The sequence below is a fragment of the Wyeomyia smithii genome, chromosome 2 (genome assembly GCF_029784165.1).
Source record: "Wyeomyia smithii strain HCP4-BCI-WySm-NY-G18 chromosome 2, ASM2978416v1, whole genome shotgun sequence".
Classification (NCBI taxonomy): Eukaryota; Metazoa; Arthropoda; class Insecta; order Diptera; family Culicidae; genus Wyeomyia; species Wyeomyia smithii.
In genome coordinates this window covers 120,899,124-120,916,872 of record NC_073695.1, presented here as the reverse complement: position 1 = coordinate 120,916,872, position 17,749 = coordinate 120,899,124, and the positions used below count along the sequence as shown (strand labels likewise).

Genomic DNA, 17,749 nt, shown 5'->3' with positions numbered 1-17,749 from the left:
TGAGTTGCACGAGACGTGTTGAATATTCATAACAGAAAGGCTTCCATCTTTGTTTATTCTAGAGCAACAGCTCGTGATCAAATCATTCACTTATTAAGCTTCCTCGTATCCTAAATTCTTGAAAATGTAACGTACTTACTTGATAGCATTTGCTCCATCGTACAACAAATCGATTTTGGCTGCAGGTCATTTTCCAGTTCAGTTGCCGTAAATGGATAACTTTTCAACAGACGTATACAATATAATTTCGGAAGTTAATTTGTTACTGGTCATGTGACTGTGACTTACTCTAAACAACCTATATATTTATATAACCTATATACATAAATAAATAAATAAACAAATAACTGAAACAAATAAAAAAAATCTCAACATAATTTAAAACACACTCTAAAACCATTTGCATGATTCAAAGTGTGGTGAAGGATAAAAATGTATTATGTATTGAGTATACATTTAATCAAACTTCTAATACTACGGAAACAACATTATACTTATTTCATATGGCAGTGAAGTTTCTCTTACATGAAACTGTTACGGAATGTATCCACTCGTTCATTGGTTGCAATTCATCAATGCGATTCTACCCCAATTCTACGATAGGCAACGATTTTCATCCTGCTGGTGGCAATAATAGCAGTACTATAACTCATTGACGCTGCTTAATACGATAGGTTTTACTTTCTGTAATACATACGCACACAACATCATCCTTGTGTCTGCCTCTATTGATTATTCAGTGTACTGTTGACTGGATAGCAATTTTCTTTGTGGCTCAGTTTTCTGTTTTGTCACATTCTGAACTGGCTATGAACAATGACGCAGTTCCGAAGAATTTACCCTTTTCTTGAAGTTGTTTGTGACTGATTTTAGCTGTTGTCCTTCGGTTTCAAACAAAAAAGGGAAGCAAACAGTTTCATTCATTTCTACAGATGAGGTTTATGTCGTTTTACATGTACGTGCGGTAGAAAATTATTTTCAATACTGAATAGGATGAGAATTATATTCATTTTACCAGAAATTTTTGTTTTGTGTGCGATAAGAAATTTTTGTTATGAATAAGCTGCTTTAGATTATATGTGAAACTAATATTATTATCATTCGATATTTATCACTTCGATTCACCACGATTTTCTTTAAAAACGATTGTGAATTGCGGCCAAATTTGGTGAAAAAGATTAAATACTGGACCATTCCACATGTACTCAGCAGAAGGAGACACAGAGTTGCAAAAAGTCTATACTAGTTATGAAGTGTTCGAGTTTAAAAATATATCTAGCCGTAGATATCTGAATGCAAAGCAATAAAGGAACAACCAACGCCGAGTCAATTTAGTAAAGTGCTGCAATTGTTGAAAACTTTTCTCATTACCCACTTGGCATTTGAAAAAAATTTAAAGGAAATTTGAAATTAAAATGCGCTACATAACGGTTTGTCAGGAAAAGTCCCATCAAAAATAAAGATAAGATTGCCTACTCTCTGAAAAAAATCCGATTCAAATGATATCCGGCAGTATGATGCACAGTGAGAACTAGAAGACGTATAAATTTATATTTCTATTAAGTATTGTAATTCGGACGTAAATTTATTTTATGACAGAAAATCCAAAATCTTTATCTTATTTTATCAATTCTTATTTTTTAAAAATTTTATTCAAAATCTGACGGTTGTTTTCGACATGATATTACACTATGCACTGTACAAACAGCTTGCTTTATTCACCATTCATCTCAGTCTCGAGATGAAAAACAGACATCCTAAAGAACGTGGGAAATTATGCATCACACTCTGTATAATTGTTTCCGCATCTATTTTGCTGCCGTTGGTTGTCGGATGGGGAAATTAGTGCTTACTTGGAAAAGGGTTGAAAATACTACGTTTTATTGTAAATGTTAACCTTGCCGAAAATTGAAAATTGCAATGGCATTTAGTATGAATTGCTTTGACTTTTTGCTTTGAAGAAGCAAAGCACTAAAATGTTGTTCCTTCCTCAATATGTAGAATTACATACAGTCCAATTAATTAAAAATTGTTGTGGTTTTTACATGACTTCTATATTCGAAGAGAAATAGAGATTCCTTATTTTACTCCATTCGGTTGAAATTACATAATTGAAAAAGGTATGTCTAATCGAGCTTTACATGTTTCGGTGTTTAAAAAAATAAATTTCAATTTTGATTTTAAAATTCAATAACGTTTAATAAAATTGCCATTCTTTTATGACAAGAAATTATGATATTTTCAAACAGAGCAATTTCAAGCAAATTGGTGATTAGAAAAAACTTTTCGCACAGATGTTACTAAATGCAAAAGATATCATTTTGCACTATTGGTATTATTTTTATTCGCGAGTTAATTTTAAAACGTGCTTGTGTAACAATAGTATTGATGATTAAGACACAACTTTCAATATTTAGCTAACTTTCCTTAATTTTCTCAGTGACACACACCATATGGCTACTTGAACACCAACGAACAAAAACATAGAACTACTGATCAGAAACAACATGTTAACATGATTTAATTAGATTTAATTTTAGCTCGTAGTCGGCAGCGAGGATAAAAAATTTGCTCTTAGTTTATAAGATACTTTATAAAGTAAGACATAATTGGCTCCGTGAAACATAAATATGTATTGTGCCGTGTCAAATAAATGCTAATTGATTAAAAAAAATTCCTCAATTTTCAACAAAAAATAGATACTTAAGAAAATGTGCGTTTTGAGACATTTAGTTGATAACATTTTGTTTTATTATTACATAAAAATAATTATTTATTATTACACGAAAAAAAATTTTTAGCAGAGCATATTTTCCGGAAGGACTTCTATATACGATTCCGCCAAAGACATCACGCCAATAAAACATACCATTCTGGCTCTAAAAATATTTTTAATCAATAATACCATTTTTAACCCAAACCTTTTTAGGAACTAGTCGTGAATAAAATGAAATATCAACCCATCCCCCGCGAATGAATGCCATATGGTACCACCTAACATTTAAACTTTGGTTAAAGTGTAACAAGTATGCTTGAAATTTTGGATGATAAAACAGTTCAAAAGAGGGTTCATAGCATGAAATGACATTTGTATTTGTTTTTTTTTTTTTTTTCAATTATATCATATGACCTTTTTGGTCCTGATGAAGGGATGTGGGTGAGAAAAAGCCCGTTGGCGAAATTCCTTACACAACACTCAAATGCGCGTCAAAACCTCCCAACATTTGATCGAACATTTACATTTTTCAAACTGAAATCTAACAACAACACAATATACTATTATAACAGAAGATACATGGAACTAGTTAACTTAGCTCTGATCCTTTTTGTTGGTGGCAACATAGTTGCCACTGCCTTATAAAGGATTAACCTAAGATTAGCCAATTATAACATTTGCGGGAGTCTGTTTTTAAAAGTAATACTTGATACATTGAAGTTATATGAGTTAAATACATTATTGACGTCATATATCGCCATGAACGGGTTGTTTTGGCCGTATTCTGTACGACAAAATGAGAGGCGCAGAAACTTTCGCAATCTTATGTCGAATTCGTTCTCAAAACAGTGCTACACTGTCCTGGACTTGATTTTAAATAGGATGTAAGGAGCGTCGATCTCGACAATTAACAGTTCTTCCACTTCCTCTTCTTGCCAGTGTGTCAATGGCAAGTAAACGGTATCAGTTAGCATAAGGTTGTAATTGAGCCGGATCATGCCATGGAAGTGATGCTAATGCATAACAAAGAAACTTGTCCTGTACTGATTCAATCCGTCATTATACCTAAACCTAGGGACTCCATATTATAGCAGATGTTTAATGTATAGCGATAGCAAGCAAAACGGATCAGTAAACTCTTTGGCGATTTTCATCATGAAGCCAATGTTTCTGTTTGCTCAAGCAATGATGTGAGAATGGTGCTTAAAGGACAGTTGTGAGTCTAACAGTACATCAATCTTTTATCTTTTATTACTGACACACTTTCGAGGGATTCCCCAGATATACTATAGTTCCAGGGTGGCGGATTAATTTTGCGTGTGAAGGAAATTACGGAGCATTTGGAACTTTCGAAATCAGCAAATTATGGTTACAACAATCAGAGAATTCATCAAGACATTGCTGCAATTCGTTGCAGTTCGCAGTGAAGCGAATGATGCGAAACAGTTTGAGATCATCAGCCATAGATACATAGATGACATCTTCATTGTGACGGAGCTTCTGTGCAAAATATCAGTGAAATCAACAATGGTTTTTGCTCGACCATCGTTTCCCTAGGATTTAGGTGCTGGGGGCCTCTTTTCTTAAAAAATTGAGAGGTAAAAAAATTTTGAATTGTGAAATGACTTAAAGCTTCCCGGGTGACGAGAACAAAAGGTCTTCACTCTGTCTTCCCGTCTATCATGTTTCGCCTAAGATTAAAAATAAACAAAAAAAACTATTTGAACTATTTAGACATATTATCATAGCTTTAGTTCAAAGCATTGAGTTCAATGTTACGACGTAAATTATTACAATAAGTAAGGAATAAAATTAAATATGTGTACTGTTGCTATTTTATCATTGGTAGGCGATGATGACCAAGTAACTACTCACTCTATGTGCCGTTTGTGATCATTTTGCTCTCGCTCATTTGGTAGTTACAAAAAGAGCTGTCTAAATTTATCCATGCTTGAAATGAAATTATACAGAGGTTGGTGATATATGACTTATAGCGGAAAATAAGAGATAATATTAATGCGCTAAAATTGGAACAGTTGAGTTTCCGAGCATCACTGCAATGCACCATTACTTTCGACTCAGTTCAGCTCGGTTGACAGAATGAAAATCTGAACACAAATGTTGCACCTCAATCTCTTCATGCTTATGCTGGATAACACTTTTGCATCGCTGTGGACTGGGTTTGATAACGCCTATGGGAACAACCCACAATGAATGCCGACTGAAAATAGACCAATCCATTCTTCTATAGATAGGACAGCTTCTCATTGCGCCGGTTAGTCTTGTGTGATTTGGATGCTGGCATGTTCTCACCGCCCACTGATGGTGTTTTTTACCTCACTGTCTAAGGTAGATCCATTGGGATGTTATGAAAATGGCAAATTGTAATTAGCATTTTAATTAGTTGTAAACGAAATAATAAATGAACAGTTTAAATAATAATTCGTTTGCACTCGTCTGAGGTAAGACCCTTACCTCACAAAATATTATATCTCTGTTCTAATATCAAAGACATTCATTTTTCACCTAATTTCAAAAATTATATTATTTTATGTTTTTCAATGTTTAAAATTCCCTTTTTACAGGATTTCGATACGATAGAGTTATTCGGTTCGCCAGCAGGCAGAGCATTGACAGTGAATAATAAAACATCTGCCGAAACGCATCCATGCAGCAAACCTAACAGTAGCGCCAACAACAGCATTACTATTGCTACTAAATGTATTAGTTGTATGTGCACAACCAACCAAAATCATCCCCTTCACCAACATCGGTTATTCCATCCATTATATAACTGCAGTTTCAGCGAAACTTGTAATATCACCAATTCAAATGGTTTGGGCTGTGTGAATGCATGCAACGGCAATTTTGTCGAATATAGTGATCTAATAAGGCACCGTTCACCAGTCTCACATCCGCATCCCCAGAGACTTCTTCCTGAACATAGTGTAACAAACTACAACAAAGGCAATCGGACCAATTCAAAGATTGCCAAAATATGGAAGCTGTTCGACGAAGACCGAATACACAAAGGAACATCAAAGGAAGAAAATCAAGGCAAAACCAGAAATTGCACCAGCAACGGTAACAATGGCTTAAGTGGGAATAATGCTTTCAGCCGATGTCAAAAGTACGTTAGATTTCTCGGAAAAGTATTTTATTTACTTATTTATTTCGTCAAGCGAAAGGAGACTACTATTTGAAATTTTGATAAATTTAAAAAATTAATTTTCAATCATGATTCATGAAGCTTACTTATACTCAACTACCTACTAATGTATTAATTATTTATCATCCAAACAGCAAAAGCAGTACCAATTCAGTACCACAAGAAGAGAAAAGCACAAAAGATTTGTACAGTGAAGCTGCACAACTGCTTGGGATGAATTGCACCCTCAGTGATAGCTGTCGTTGCATCGACTGCCAGGTGAGTGAAGAGGGTGGTGACATCAGAAATTACTTCAAAATATGTTTACAACATACTCGCTCAAAAGCTTGTCATAAACATTCATTGCAAACGTACTGTTTAGGCATCCTCAGGTTTGACACTGCTTGCACATGATTAAGATATTGATTTTCACTGTGTTATAAACGTACTTTAAAACGGGATAACATTTATCAGCAGTATAAATGCAATAAATATATAAAATGTTTGTATTCTCTTATCAACATAAATTCTAGAATTTGTCTCCAGAATAAACTGTTAATTTACAAATAAATATTTAGACCAGCAATGTTATATGCAGTCCTCATCTGGACAAGTTGTTGTACACAGAGAAAAAGATGCTTCAATGGATTCAGAATAAACTTCTGAAAATGATATTGAAGCGCCCTCGCTGGTTTAGTACGAAAGAACTACACAGGCTTACTAATGTGGAAACATTAGAAAATATGTCAAACAATATAACCAATAAGTTCCGACAAAAATCGTTGCAATCCTCAATTACAACGATTAGCTCACTTTAAGATTAGGTTAAGATTTAATTCTAAATTCATTTTTTTCTTGACAAGAAGGATTACAATTTGCCTACAATTATATTCACTTAAAAGCGCAAGCAATTACTGTCTTTTAATGAAATAAAATTTAAAAAAATATTTCACCGTTTGTGGCAGAACACACAGTATAAATTCTGAATAAATATTCGTAAATTATTAATACATCACAAAACATCCCCCCTATTTAAAAAACAATAAAAAAAAAATTATCAGCATTATAATATTATTTAGTTGAGGCTCTTTTCACGAATAGTTCAAAATAAAATGTTTTGTCTCGATCGCATAGTTTTTTATTCCAAAAGTTTACGTATTGGTACAATATTCAGTATTTTGTTTTGTGGATGAATTATAATTGATATGAATATTGGACGTTCCCAGCTCAAAGCTTTGGTAAAATCGGGGTTTTCTGATCTGATATTTAGAGTGTGGTTCCTCAGGTTTCCTTTTTCTTCTCTTGAGAAGGGCTTTAAATCCTCGTGAAGTTATCTTTTCCAAAGAAACACACTTTTAAGTAAATCTTGAGCAATAGAACAATAGTTTAGTATTTTAGTATATTTGCCAGAAGAGTTTAAATAATACTGTGAATTGATTTAACATATTTCCGTTCAAGTTTCAAAAAAAAAAACGCTGTTTTCCATAAATGTGGTGAAAATTTCTACGCTGTTATGAGAAGCAGATTAGTGGAAATAACTTAAAACCAGTGGTTTTGATTTACGATTCAATATAAAAAGAACATACTCTCAAATGAGATCATACGCAGAAATTTACTCTCGAATCAGCGATTAACCAAAATAAAAATATGATTGTAAACATACGAAATGACACATAAGTTTCTTCATCTTTGAGTTTTCAATTCTAGAGAAACATTTCAAAAGGTCTTATCTACTTTTATCGATTTTTCTGATCGACTTCTTGCTTTGTAATTGGTTCAGATTCAGCAACCTTACTGAGCGTAGTTGTCATACAAACGGCTGAATTGAATTTCCCGCTATCAAATTGTGCAAAGAACATATTATGATACGTGTTTAATGAGCCGTAGCGGTTGAAAGAAAATGGTTATAAAAAAAATCTATCAAAGCAGATTGGACCTTTCGAGATATTTCTCTAGAATTGTAAAACGATTCACAATTTTTCTTTTCAGTAAAATTTCTGTTTCGTTTCTCGTTTTACAGAGCCAATATTTTGAATGCGACGACTTCGATTCCTACTCAGAATATTCAGACAAATCGTGTGACATGGAAGAAAGTTTGATCACGAATCAGTCATGCTACGCTGCTAATCCTGATAACTACCCCGTTGGTAAAAGCCCCCAAGAAAACGTCACGTCTGTTACCTGTCAGCCGGAACAGTATGTCAGTACAAACTCTAATCAAAAGTCTGTTTTGGGCGATAGCAATCACGCCAAACAACTTTCCCGACGTCCTGACTCAGCAAATGTCAACTTTACATGCAACACAACACAGGACAGCAATGGAAACGAGCCATATTATTCTCTCAACGATTCGACCAACGACCGAGAGCTTCTCGATGATAAGGATTTTTCTGTAATCCAAGAAAAAAATTGCAAATGCAGCAAAGAAAACGCCTCTGATATGGATGGACGTTTAGATCTGAATTATACAGACGGAATTCCAAGCGACTTCGAACAAATAAAAGAAAAACGTAATATAAAAACATGAAACGGGTGAGTAGTTGAAAAGGGATGGATAGTCGTATTTTTTTCGAGATAAGTTTTTTTGTTCAATTCGGGGCCTTGAACAATCCTGAATCCTTTTATTTGAATTTTATATGAAGATTTGTGCTGGAAAACCCACTTTTTTGCATCTGCCTTTGCTTTGCACTTGTTCAGAATAGCTTTAACCATTCGTTTTATGACTTCAAAATGTAAATTTTTGAATGCCCAACAACTTTGACAAAGACACCAAGATGTTAGGATGTTCTTGTATAATCTTTAGCTGTTCCAAGGTGGATTATGACCCCATTTCACAGTGGTAACTTCTAATGGAAATCTGCCTGTTGCTGGAATCAATCATTTATAAATTCCATCGACGAAATAAAATAAAATAAAATAAAATAGTAACGCTCGGGAGTTGGTCATGAATTAAATATTTTATTCTAAAGTTTTGTCACGAAAAGTATTCATGAATATAGATGAAAATACGACTCGCGTCAGCAGTTTAGAAAAATAAGAAACGTTTCTGGTTTCTCATATAAATATCATCAAGTTGAAAATACGTAAAGAAGAATACTTCTAACAAATCACTTTTGACATTTGCCAAAAGTTTGTATTAGGCTGTAAACCCCAGCTTTTCGGCGCTATTGAAATATTCCTCCATTTGAAGAAAATATTCACCGCATGAATGTGTGTATGAATCTTCTCTTAAAGAACACCAAAAATATCATTTGTGCGGACCACATCCATGTCACGATCGTCATTCCCATACATTTTGCTTGAAGTCAATCTTCTCTGACTCTCTGGCTCGATTATACGTCAAAAGGCTGTCAGTGTTTAGAAACAACCGAATAAGCTCCGTCCATGCGAGATCAGCTGTTGCTACAAGTGGTGTGTAGAAATGCAAAAAGCGAACAACATTTGTTTTGTTTTGTATAACCAAAAATTCAATATTTATACTTATATATATTCATTCTCTCATTCGTTGTTTTGCTTTCGTCTTGATTAGACGCAAATTGTTTATCTCCGTTTGATTCGCAAAATAACAATACACGAGTTATCGTACGGGTGTTTTTTTTTTCGATTAGTTCTTGTGTGCGATAACAATAGCCTGCAATATATCGGCAGAAACATCTTCTGCACACTGGTAGGGGCAGGCTACCCCGCCAGTGATCTGATACGCAGCTGATATATCAGCAGGAATAATTCTCCCGCACCGCTGTTACCCCGCTAGCAGCACGGACCATCATACGATCGAGCGAGTGGAAGTCAACTACAAGTGGCATCTACAAGGTCGAGTGTAAGATACGGCCACTGTGTCACAACACGAAGCTGGATCGTCATTGTTTGTTCTGCGGAGACACTCGATTAATCCAACTATCAGCCGTGAGGTCGTGACTTAGACGTTCGGTGAAGTATTCACTTTAGAATTTTTATCATTATTTTTAATATTATTATTATTATTATTGTTATTATTATAATTATTATTACTATTATTGTTATTATTATTATTATTGTTATAATAATTATTATTATTATTACTATTATTACTATTGTTACTAGTATTAGTATTACTGTCTTTTTTTTATTTTGTAGTTTGAAAAATTGTTTTTAAAATTTAATATCAACTACTTGATCCCCCACCCCCCACATTCGAATATTTGTCGTTTGTGTGCGGAAGAGCGTAACGCTCCCGCAAAATGGACGACATGCAGGTGCAACTATTGCTGGATGTGGAAACAAATGGGGAAGAGATTGAGATCTCCCCCATCAATTCCCCTCTACCTTCCCCGCTACCTAGCCCCGTACCAAGGGTACCGGCAACACGGGTGAAAGCTTACCCAGATGCTTCGAAAGGTCCGTTCGTAGTTTACTTTAGGCCCATAAAGAAGCCTCTTAACATTATACAAATAGGCAAGGACCTGGCAAAACAGTTTTCGGCCGTAACCGAGATTACGAAAGTGAGGCCGAACAAACTGCGAGTTGTCGTGAGTAGCTTGAAGCAAGCAAACGAAATTGCTCTGCACTATACTTTTATATTATTTTCTGATAATCATTGGCCACTATTCGGCTTATTCTACGAGCTTTTTACAAGGGAGTACCGCGTGTACATCCCTGTCAAGGACGTGGAGATCGACGGTGTGGTTACCGAAGGAAGCCTCACGGTCGATGACATTTTGCGTCACGGGATTGGCTGCTTCAAGAACCCCCTGATTCAAGATGTAAAGATACTGGATGTCAAGCAATTACATTCAGTATCCATCGAAGAAGGGAAGAAGAAATTCCTCCCTTCGGATTCCTTCCGTGTAACATTCGCCGGATCCGCACTGCCGAACTACATCTCTTTGGACAGGGTTCGTCTGCCTGTACGCCTGTTTGTACCGCGGGTCATGCATTGCCAAAACTGCAAGCATTTAGGTCATACAGCCACCTACTGCTGCAACAAGGCACGCTGCAGCAAGCGCGGAGGCAATCATGCTGAGGCCGCTTGCAGTGAGGATACTGAAAAGTGTCTTTACTGCGAGGGAACTCGGCATGACCTTTCGGCGTGTCCCGCGTACAAACAGCGCGAGGAAAAAATTAAGCGTTCCCTTAAGGAACGATCAAAGCGCTCTTTTGCAGAAATGCTTAAGAGGGCTGAGCCACCCTCGACAGGAAACATCTTTTCCTTTTTGCCAACCGTTGAGGGTACATCTGACGATCCCGTTGAAGGGTGTTCTTATGCCTTGCCAGAGGGATCTAGGAAGAGGAGAATGCTCAACTCTCCTAATCTTTATCGCAAAGGTCGTAAGATAACCCCTAGCGGAATGACCAATAAGACAACACAGAAAGGAAGCGGTGAAGAAAAACCGAAGCAAGTACCCCTCGGTTTTAATTTCAAATCAAACCAGGAGTACCCACCGCTTCCTGGGGCACCAAAAACCCCTCGTGAACCCATTTCTCGATCAGAAGACATAAAAGAAACAGGGTTCATAAAATTCTCTGATGATGTGAACTGGATATTTAAAACATTCAACATTTCAGATCCCCTTCAAAACATTCTTCTTGCCCTTCTCCCTACAGTGAAAACCTATTTGAAGCAACTCACAGCAACTTGGCCCCTCATTTCAGCTATCGTATCTTTCGATGAGTAATACGTCGAAAGAGGTTAGGAATTTTGTCACTGTGTTACAGTGGAACTGCAGAAGTATCATCCCCAAATTCGATTTATTTTCACATTTGATAAACACATACAATTGTGATGCGTTCGCGCTCTGTGAAACTTTTCTCAATTCAAATGACCAACTTAATTTCCACGATTTCAACATCATTCGTCGAGATCGAGACTCACACGATGGAGGGGTACTTTTAGGGATCAAAAAGTGCTATTTTTTTTCAGAATCGACCTCCCCTCGATCTCGAATATTGAAGTTGTTGCCATTCAAACGAATATGAATGGAAAAGACCTTTGCCTTGTTTCGTTATATATTCCCCCATCCGCGCGGATTGAACAGAAGCAACTCCTTGATATATCAGAATTGCTTCCCGCACCTTTTTTGATTTTGGGAGATTTTAACTCTCACTGTTCGCTATGGGGGTCGCTGTACGACGACAACCGATCTTCTTTAATCTGTAACTTGATCGACGACTTCAATATGACAGTTTTGAATACTGGGGAAGCGACACGCGTACCTAATCCTCCAGCACGTGAAAGCGTGCTTGACCTATCACTCTGCTCGACATCACTAGCGTTAGATTGCCAGTGGAAAGTAATCAACGATCCCCACGGTAGTGATCATCTTCCAATCGTTATATCAATTGCTAATGGTTCAACTCCCCCGAACCCAATCAATATTTCCTACGACCTTACACGTAATATTGATTGGAAGTGTTATGAGTCTATTATAGCGCAATCTATCGAGACTCACGAGGAACTTCCTCCGGAGGAAGAATACGCGTTCTTAGCTGGCTTGATAATAGACGCCGCGACTCAAGCTCAGACGAAACCGATACCCGGGGTAACGATTAGACAGCGCCCTCCCAACAAATGGTGGGACAAAGAGTGCTCTGAGCTGTACGTGCGAAGGTCCGCGGCGTATAAGGACTACCGGGAGTACGGCACTATCAACCTGCTTCGAAAGTACGAGGCACTGGGCAGGCAGATGAAGAGCTTAGTAAAGGCGAAAAAACGCGGGTACTGGCGGCGGTTCGTAAACGCGTTGTCGAGGGAAACAGCGATGAGCACTCTTTGGGATACCGCCAGGCGCATGCGGAACCGTGACGTTTCGAATGAAGGCGAGGAGTATTCAGATCGCTGGATACTCGATTTTGCCAAAAAGGTCTGTCCGGACTCTGTACCGGAACAGAAAACCTTTCGCGACGCGTTATTAGTAACTACGGAAGAGCCTCCATTTTCGATGTTGGAATTTTCATTGGCTCTCCTGTCGTGCAACAATAAGGCTCCAGGGTTAGATAGAATAAAATTCAACCTGTTGAAGAATCTACCCGACTCTGCAAAAAGACGCTTGTTGAATTTGTTCAACAAGTTTCTTGAGCATGACTGGAGGGAGGTAAAAGTCATTGCTATTCGGAAACCCGGGAAACCTGCCTCTGATCACAATTCATATAGGCCGATTGCGATGCTCTCTTGCCTCCGGAAATTAATGGAGAAAATGATCCTCTTACGGTTAGACAAATGGGCCGAAACAAACGGGTTACTTTCAGATACTCAATTTGGCTTTCGCCGGGGCAAAGGGACGAACGATTGCCTAGCGTTGCTTTCTACTGAAATTCAACTAGCCTTTGCTCGAAAAGAGCAAATGGCTTCTGCGTTCATGGATATTAAGGGGGCTTTTGACTCTGTCTCTGTAGAAGTTTTAAGCGCGAAACTTCATTCGCAGGGACTTTCACCAAATTTGAATAACTTTTTGCTCAATTTGTTGTCAGAAAAGCATATGTATTTCTCACATGGCGATTCGACAACTCCCCGAATTAGTTACATGGGTCTTCCCCAGGGTTCATGTTTAAGTCCTCTCTTATATAATTTTTACGTCAATGACATCGATGAATGTCTTGCAAATTCATGCACGCTAAGGCAACTTGCAGACGAGAGCGTTGTATCCCTTACTGGTAGCAAGGCTAGCGATCTGCAAGGACCATTGCAAGATACCTTAGACAATTTGTCTGAATGGGCTCTTAAGCTGGGTATCGAATTCTCTCCGGAGAAAACTGAGCTGGTCGTTTTTTCTAGGAAGCATAATCCAGCTCAGCTGCAGCTCCTACTAACGGGTAAAACGATCTCTCAGGTTTTAGTCGCTAAATATCTCGGGGTCTGGTTCGACTCTAAATGCACCTGGGCTTGTCATATTTGGTATCTGGCACAAAAATGCCAACAGAGGATTAATTTTCTTCGTACGATTACCGGAACCTGGTGGGGAGCCCACCCAGGAGACCTTCTAAGGCTTTGCCAAACAACGATATTGTCTGTAATTGAGTACGGGTGTTTCTGCTTCTGCTCCGCAGCAAACACACATTTGATCAAACTGGAACGAATACAGTATCGTTGTTTGCGTATTGCCTTAGGTTGCATGCAGTCGACCCATACGATGAGTCTTGAAGTGCTAGCGGGTATTCTTCCGTTGAAACATCGTTTTTGGAATCTCTCTTACCGGTTGCTAATTCGATGCACAGTTATGAACCCATTAACACAGAACCCACAGTTATGGCTCAAGTTATTAATCCTTCTTCATACAATTCCTCCAATGTCGCACTTTTAGATACTTCTTATAATGCTATATTCTTCGACACCACCATGAAACAAGACATTTCTGGTATCCCGGATCAATTGCGACACCAAGAGATCCCTAAAATTTTTTCCAATAAGTTTAAACACGTTAGTTATGATAAAAGGTTTTACACTGACGGATCTAATCTAGATGAGTCCACTGGCTTCGGTGTTTTCCACGAAAATTTTACCGCCTCCTACAAACTCGATGCTCCTGCTTCCGTGTACGTCGCAGAGCTTGCTGCCATCCAGTACTCTCTTGGGATCATCGAAACCCTGCCCATAGCCACTACTTCATCTTCACAGACAGTCTCAGTGCCATTGAGGCTCTGCGATCGATGAAGACTGTGAAGCACACCCCGTATTTCCTGGGGAAAATACGGCGGTTTTTAAGTGCTTTAACAGATAAAAATTACCGGGTTACCTTAGCGTGGGTCCCTTCTCATTGTTCCATTCCGGGCAATGAAAAGGCTGACGCTTTAGCTAAGGTGGGTGCTATTGATGGCGATATTTATGTAAGACCAATTGCTTATGATGTATTTTGCGTCAGAGAACACTCAACAGTTGGCAATCATCATGGAACTCAGATGAACTGGGACGGTGGCTACATTCCATTTTTCCTAAGGTATCGACGAAAGCATGGTTCAAGAGATTGGATGTAGGTCGGGACTTCATTCGCGTGATGTCCAGACTTATGTCCAATCACTATACGTTAAACACGCATCTCTTTCGTATAGGGCTTGTAGACAGTAATCACTGCGTTTGTGGCGATGGCGGCTACCATGACATCGAGCATGTTGTTTGGTCGTGTACCGAATACTGTGGTGTTAGGTCTGAGTTTATAGATTCCCTTCGGGCCCGAGGAAAACAACCGAACGTACCCGTTAGAGACATTCTGGGAAGCGGTGATCTCCAGTACATGACACAGCTATACGGGTTTATAAAAAATGCTGGCATTAAAATTTGATTTCTTTTATCTATTCGCTAGAATACAATTTCTGTCACAAACTGAAAGAGAATGATACACCCGGCTGGAGACACTAAAACGAAGACTCGGCATCTCTATGTTTACGCAGACACCTCAAACCAAAACTGCTCAAATAGAACATCACTGGTTAGCCACGTACAAATGAATACATTCTGTAATATGAAATAGTTAAAAACAAAATTGTAACACCCCTCCTCTCACCTTGAATCCCCACTAGCTCGTAGTCGGCCGCGAGAATAAAAAAAAGGCCTCCCTCTTTTCCCTGCTAATTTAGAATTTAAAAAAAAATTTACTTGGCTCAGTTAAACATAAATTGTATCGTGCCTTGTCAAATAAACTATTTAAAAACAAAAATATATTCATAGAAATTTTTCGCTCGAAAAATCCGTGCAACAGCCTAGGCGGCACAATAAACGGAGCTTAAAATCATATTTTCTATATCCTATCACAATAGATCAAATGTCTCTGGTTGCAGTGATGAGTCCAAACAGAGGAAAAAAGGTCTCATTTTGAACAGTAGCGCCATCATCATCGGCTCATAAATTCATAAATGCTACGTAAGATATTAGTAAGAAAGACCCTAGGATACATCTACTTGATGTCGCAGTTCGATTAAATTACGTATTGAATCTTCAATACCTGAAAAAAACTGAAGCTCTTGTAGTTTAGCGATATTTCCATCTATATTTTATTTTTTAAACTTTGTGATTTTGGGTAAACTAACACAAAAATATTCGATTGGTACTGCTATCGGAACATGACCTTCTGTTTGTTTATTCCGCGGGTAACTGTTAGTGTATAAGACAATTGCAGAGCTAGCGCTACGATCAACGTTGACAACCCTCCAGTTTTTCCAGGACATCTTCAGTTTTTGGGCGTGCCAACGAAATAGCTAAACGTTGAATATCTCCAGTTAAAAAAATGTTCCAGTTTTATCCAGCTTTCTATTTATCACCTTATTCATTGAATTCATTCCCCTTAAATGTTTTGTCTTTTAATTATTTCGTGCATGCATGCTTTTCAGTTTTCTGGTTTAAATCAAATTATAAAAAGGTAAAAAAGTACCTATAAAAAGTGATCAAAATATGACCACGTGGTTTAAGAACGGCCCCAGTAGACTATAATCTCCATCAGTAAAAAATCAAAATAGCAATGCATTGTCTCTTTTACCCTTTTGTTTACATGGAATAATACGGGGCAATTTATGTATATAACTGTTATTTACGCAACATTTTTGAACCGAAAATCAAACAAATTTCTGCAGAAGCTTCATATTTTTATATCCATTTTTTTCCAGTTTTTTATTTTGAATTCTTCCAGTTTTTCTAGAAAAAAGGTTGACATCGCTGGCTACGGTCTTACTGACACTAACAGTCCCCTCGAGCTGGAATTCTTATTTTTATTTCTTTTTGGTTTGGCGTAATTGTTATTCATAGCATATAAAACCCCAGATAGCCCCCCGAAAGGAGCTTTATCATATACATTTTCATTACACCTACAACGGAAGTATTCTTGCATTTGAAGAATTGCTTTTTTTCTCTGATTTCCTTATGTATTATCATAGACTAAAGAAACATAGATATGCAAGTTGCATATAAACTCAAGGCAACACTATGAACTTGCCATCTATAGGCCGTTGGGTGAACTAAAGCATATCCACAAAGAAAAATATCATGATACTTTTTATCATTTCAGTGGTGAGCTTGACCAGATTCGCACACCCAGAAAAATATCATGTTACTTTCAATCAAATTTATACGGCGGTTTTTAATCGACTATCCTATATGGTCTAGATGATTTGCAATTTCAATTTATTACAACAATGCTAAAAAGCAAATCTCGCGTAATTTAACAAATTACCGTGACTCACAAAATGTAAATTACCGTTCAAATTATAGTAGTCCCATGTTTTACACAAATTTTATGCACGCTGGGACAACTATGCTTTGAACGACAGTGAACATCTCATAGATACTCTCATCAAACTGGCGAAGGTGACGAAAAGAAAAAAAAAACTTCACATTCACTTAAACTATTTTAACATTGTTTATGTTGTACTTGACGTTCGCGAATTTTGACGACTTGTTGTTAGTGAATTTTGAGGAAATTAAGAGAGGTATAAAACAACGATTTTCAGTCTGACACAAAATCTTGATCATAACTTTACTTTTGCTAAAAACTCATTCAATTTCAAACAGAATTAAGGCCTGAACACAATAGATACGTTGCGGCTGCGTTTGCGGTAATTTGACAGTTAGCCCATATATTTTCTGTCAAATTAACGTCAACGCAACGCAAACGTATCTATTGTGTTTGGGCCTTTAGAATATTCAACGCAGTAATGTAGAACCTTAGTTGAAAATAGCGTTTAGCAGTATTCACCAAAATAAATATTGTTTCGTTTTTAAATAGAACTTAACAAGATAAGTGAAAATTTCCAAACTTGATTTTCTCAGTTCTTTGCAAATGTTGAAATTGGAGAAATTGATAATGTATGGGATCACAAACAATAATGTGCAAAGGAAGCTACAAACCGAATAGGAGAACATTCTACAGCATTCTTTGACGGTTGAGGCAAAATTATTGACCCAACCAGTGCCGCAAAGGGATTGG

General features: G+C 37.3%; 1 protein-coding gene across 8 annotated transcripts in view; it reads left to right on the top strand.

Moving 5' to 3' along the window:
• The window catches only part of LOC129721186 (uncharacterized), a 74,199-nt gene that overhangs the window by 53,610 nt on the left and 2,840 nt on the right, over positions 1 to 17,749 (top strand). For all 8 annotated transcript variants that reach the window (XM_055673461.1, XM_055673467.1, XM_055673469.1 and 5 more), the window contains 3 exons: positions 5,302 to 5,846; positions 6,020 to 6,143; positions 7,885 to 8,396. In XM_055673461.1, coding sequence (XP_055529436.1) covers positions 5,302 to 5,846; positions 6,020 to 6,143; positions 7,885 to 8,391 — 1,176 coding nt within the window. In that variant the 3' untranslated portion in view covers positions 8,392 to 8,396. The remainder of the gene's footprint in view (positions 1 to 5,301; positions 5,847 to 6,019; positions 6,144 to 7,884; positions 8,397 to 17,749) is intronic.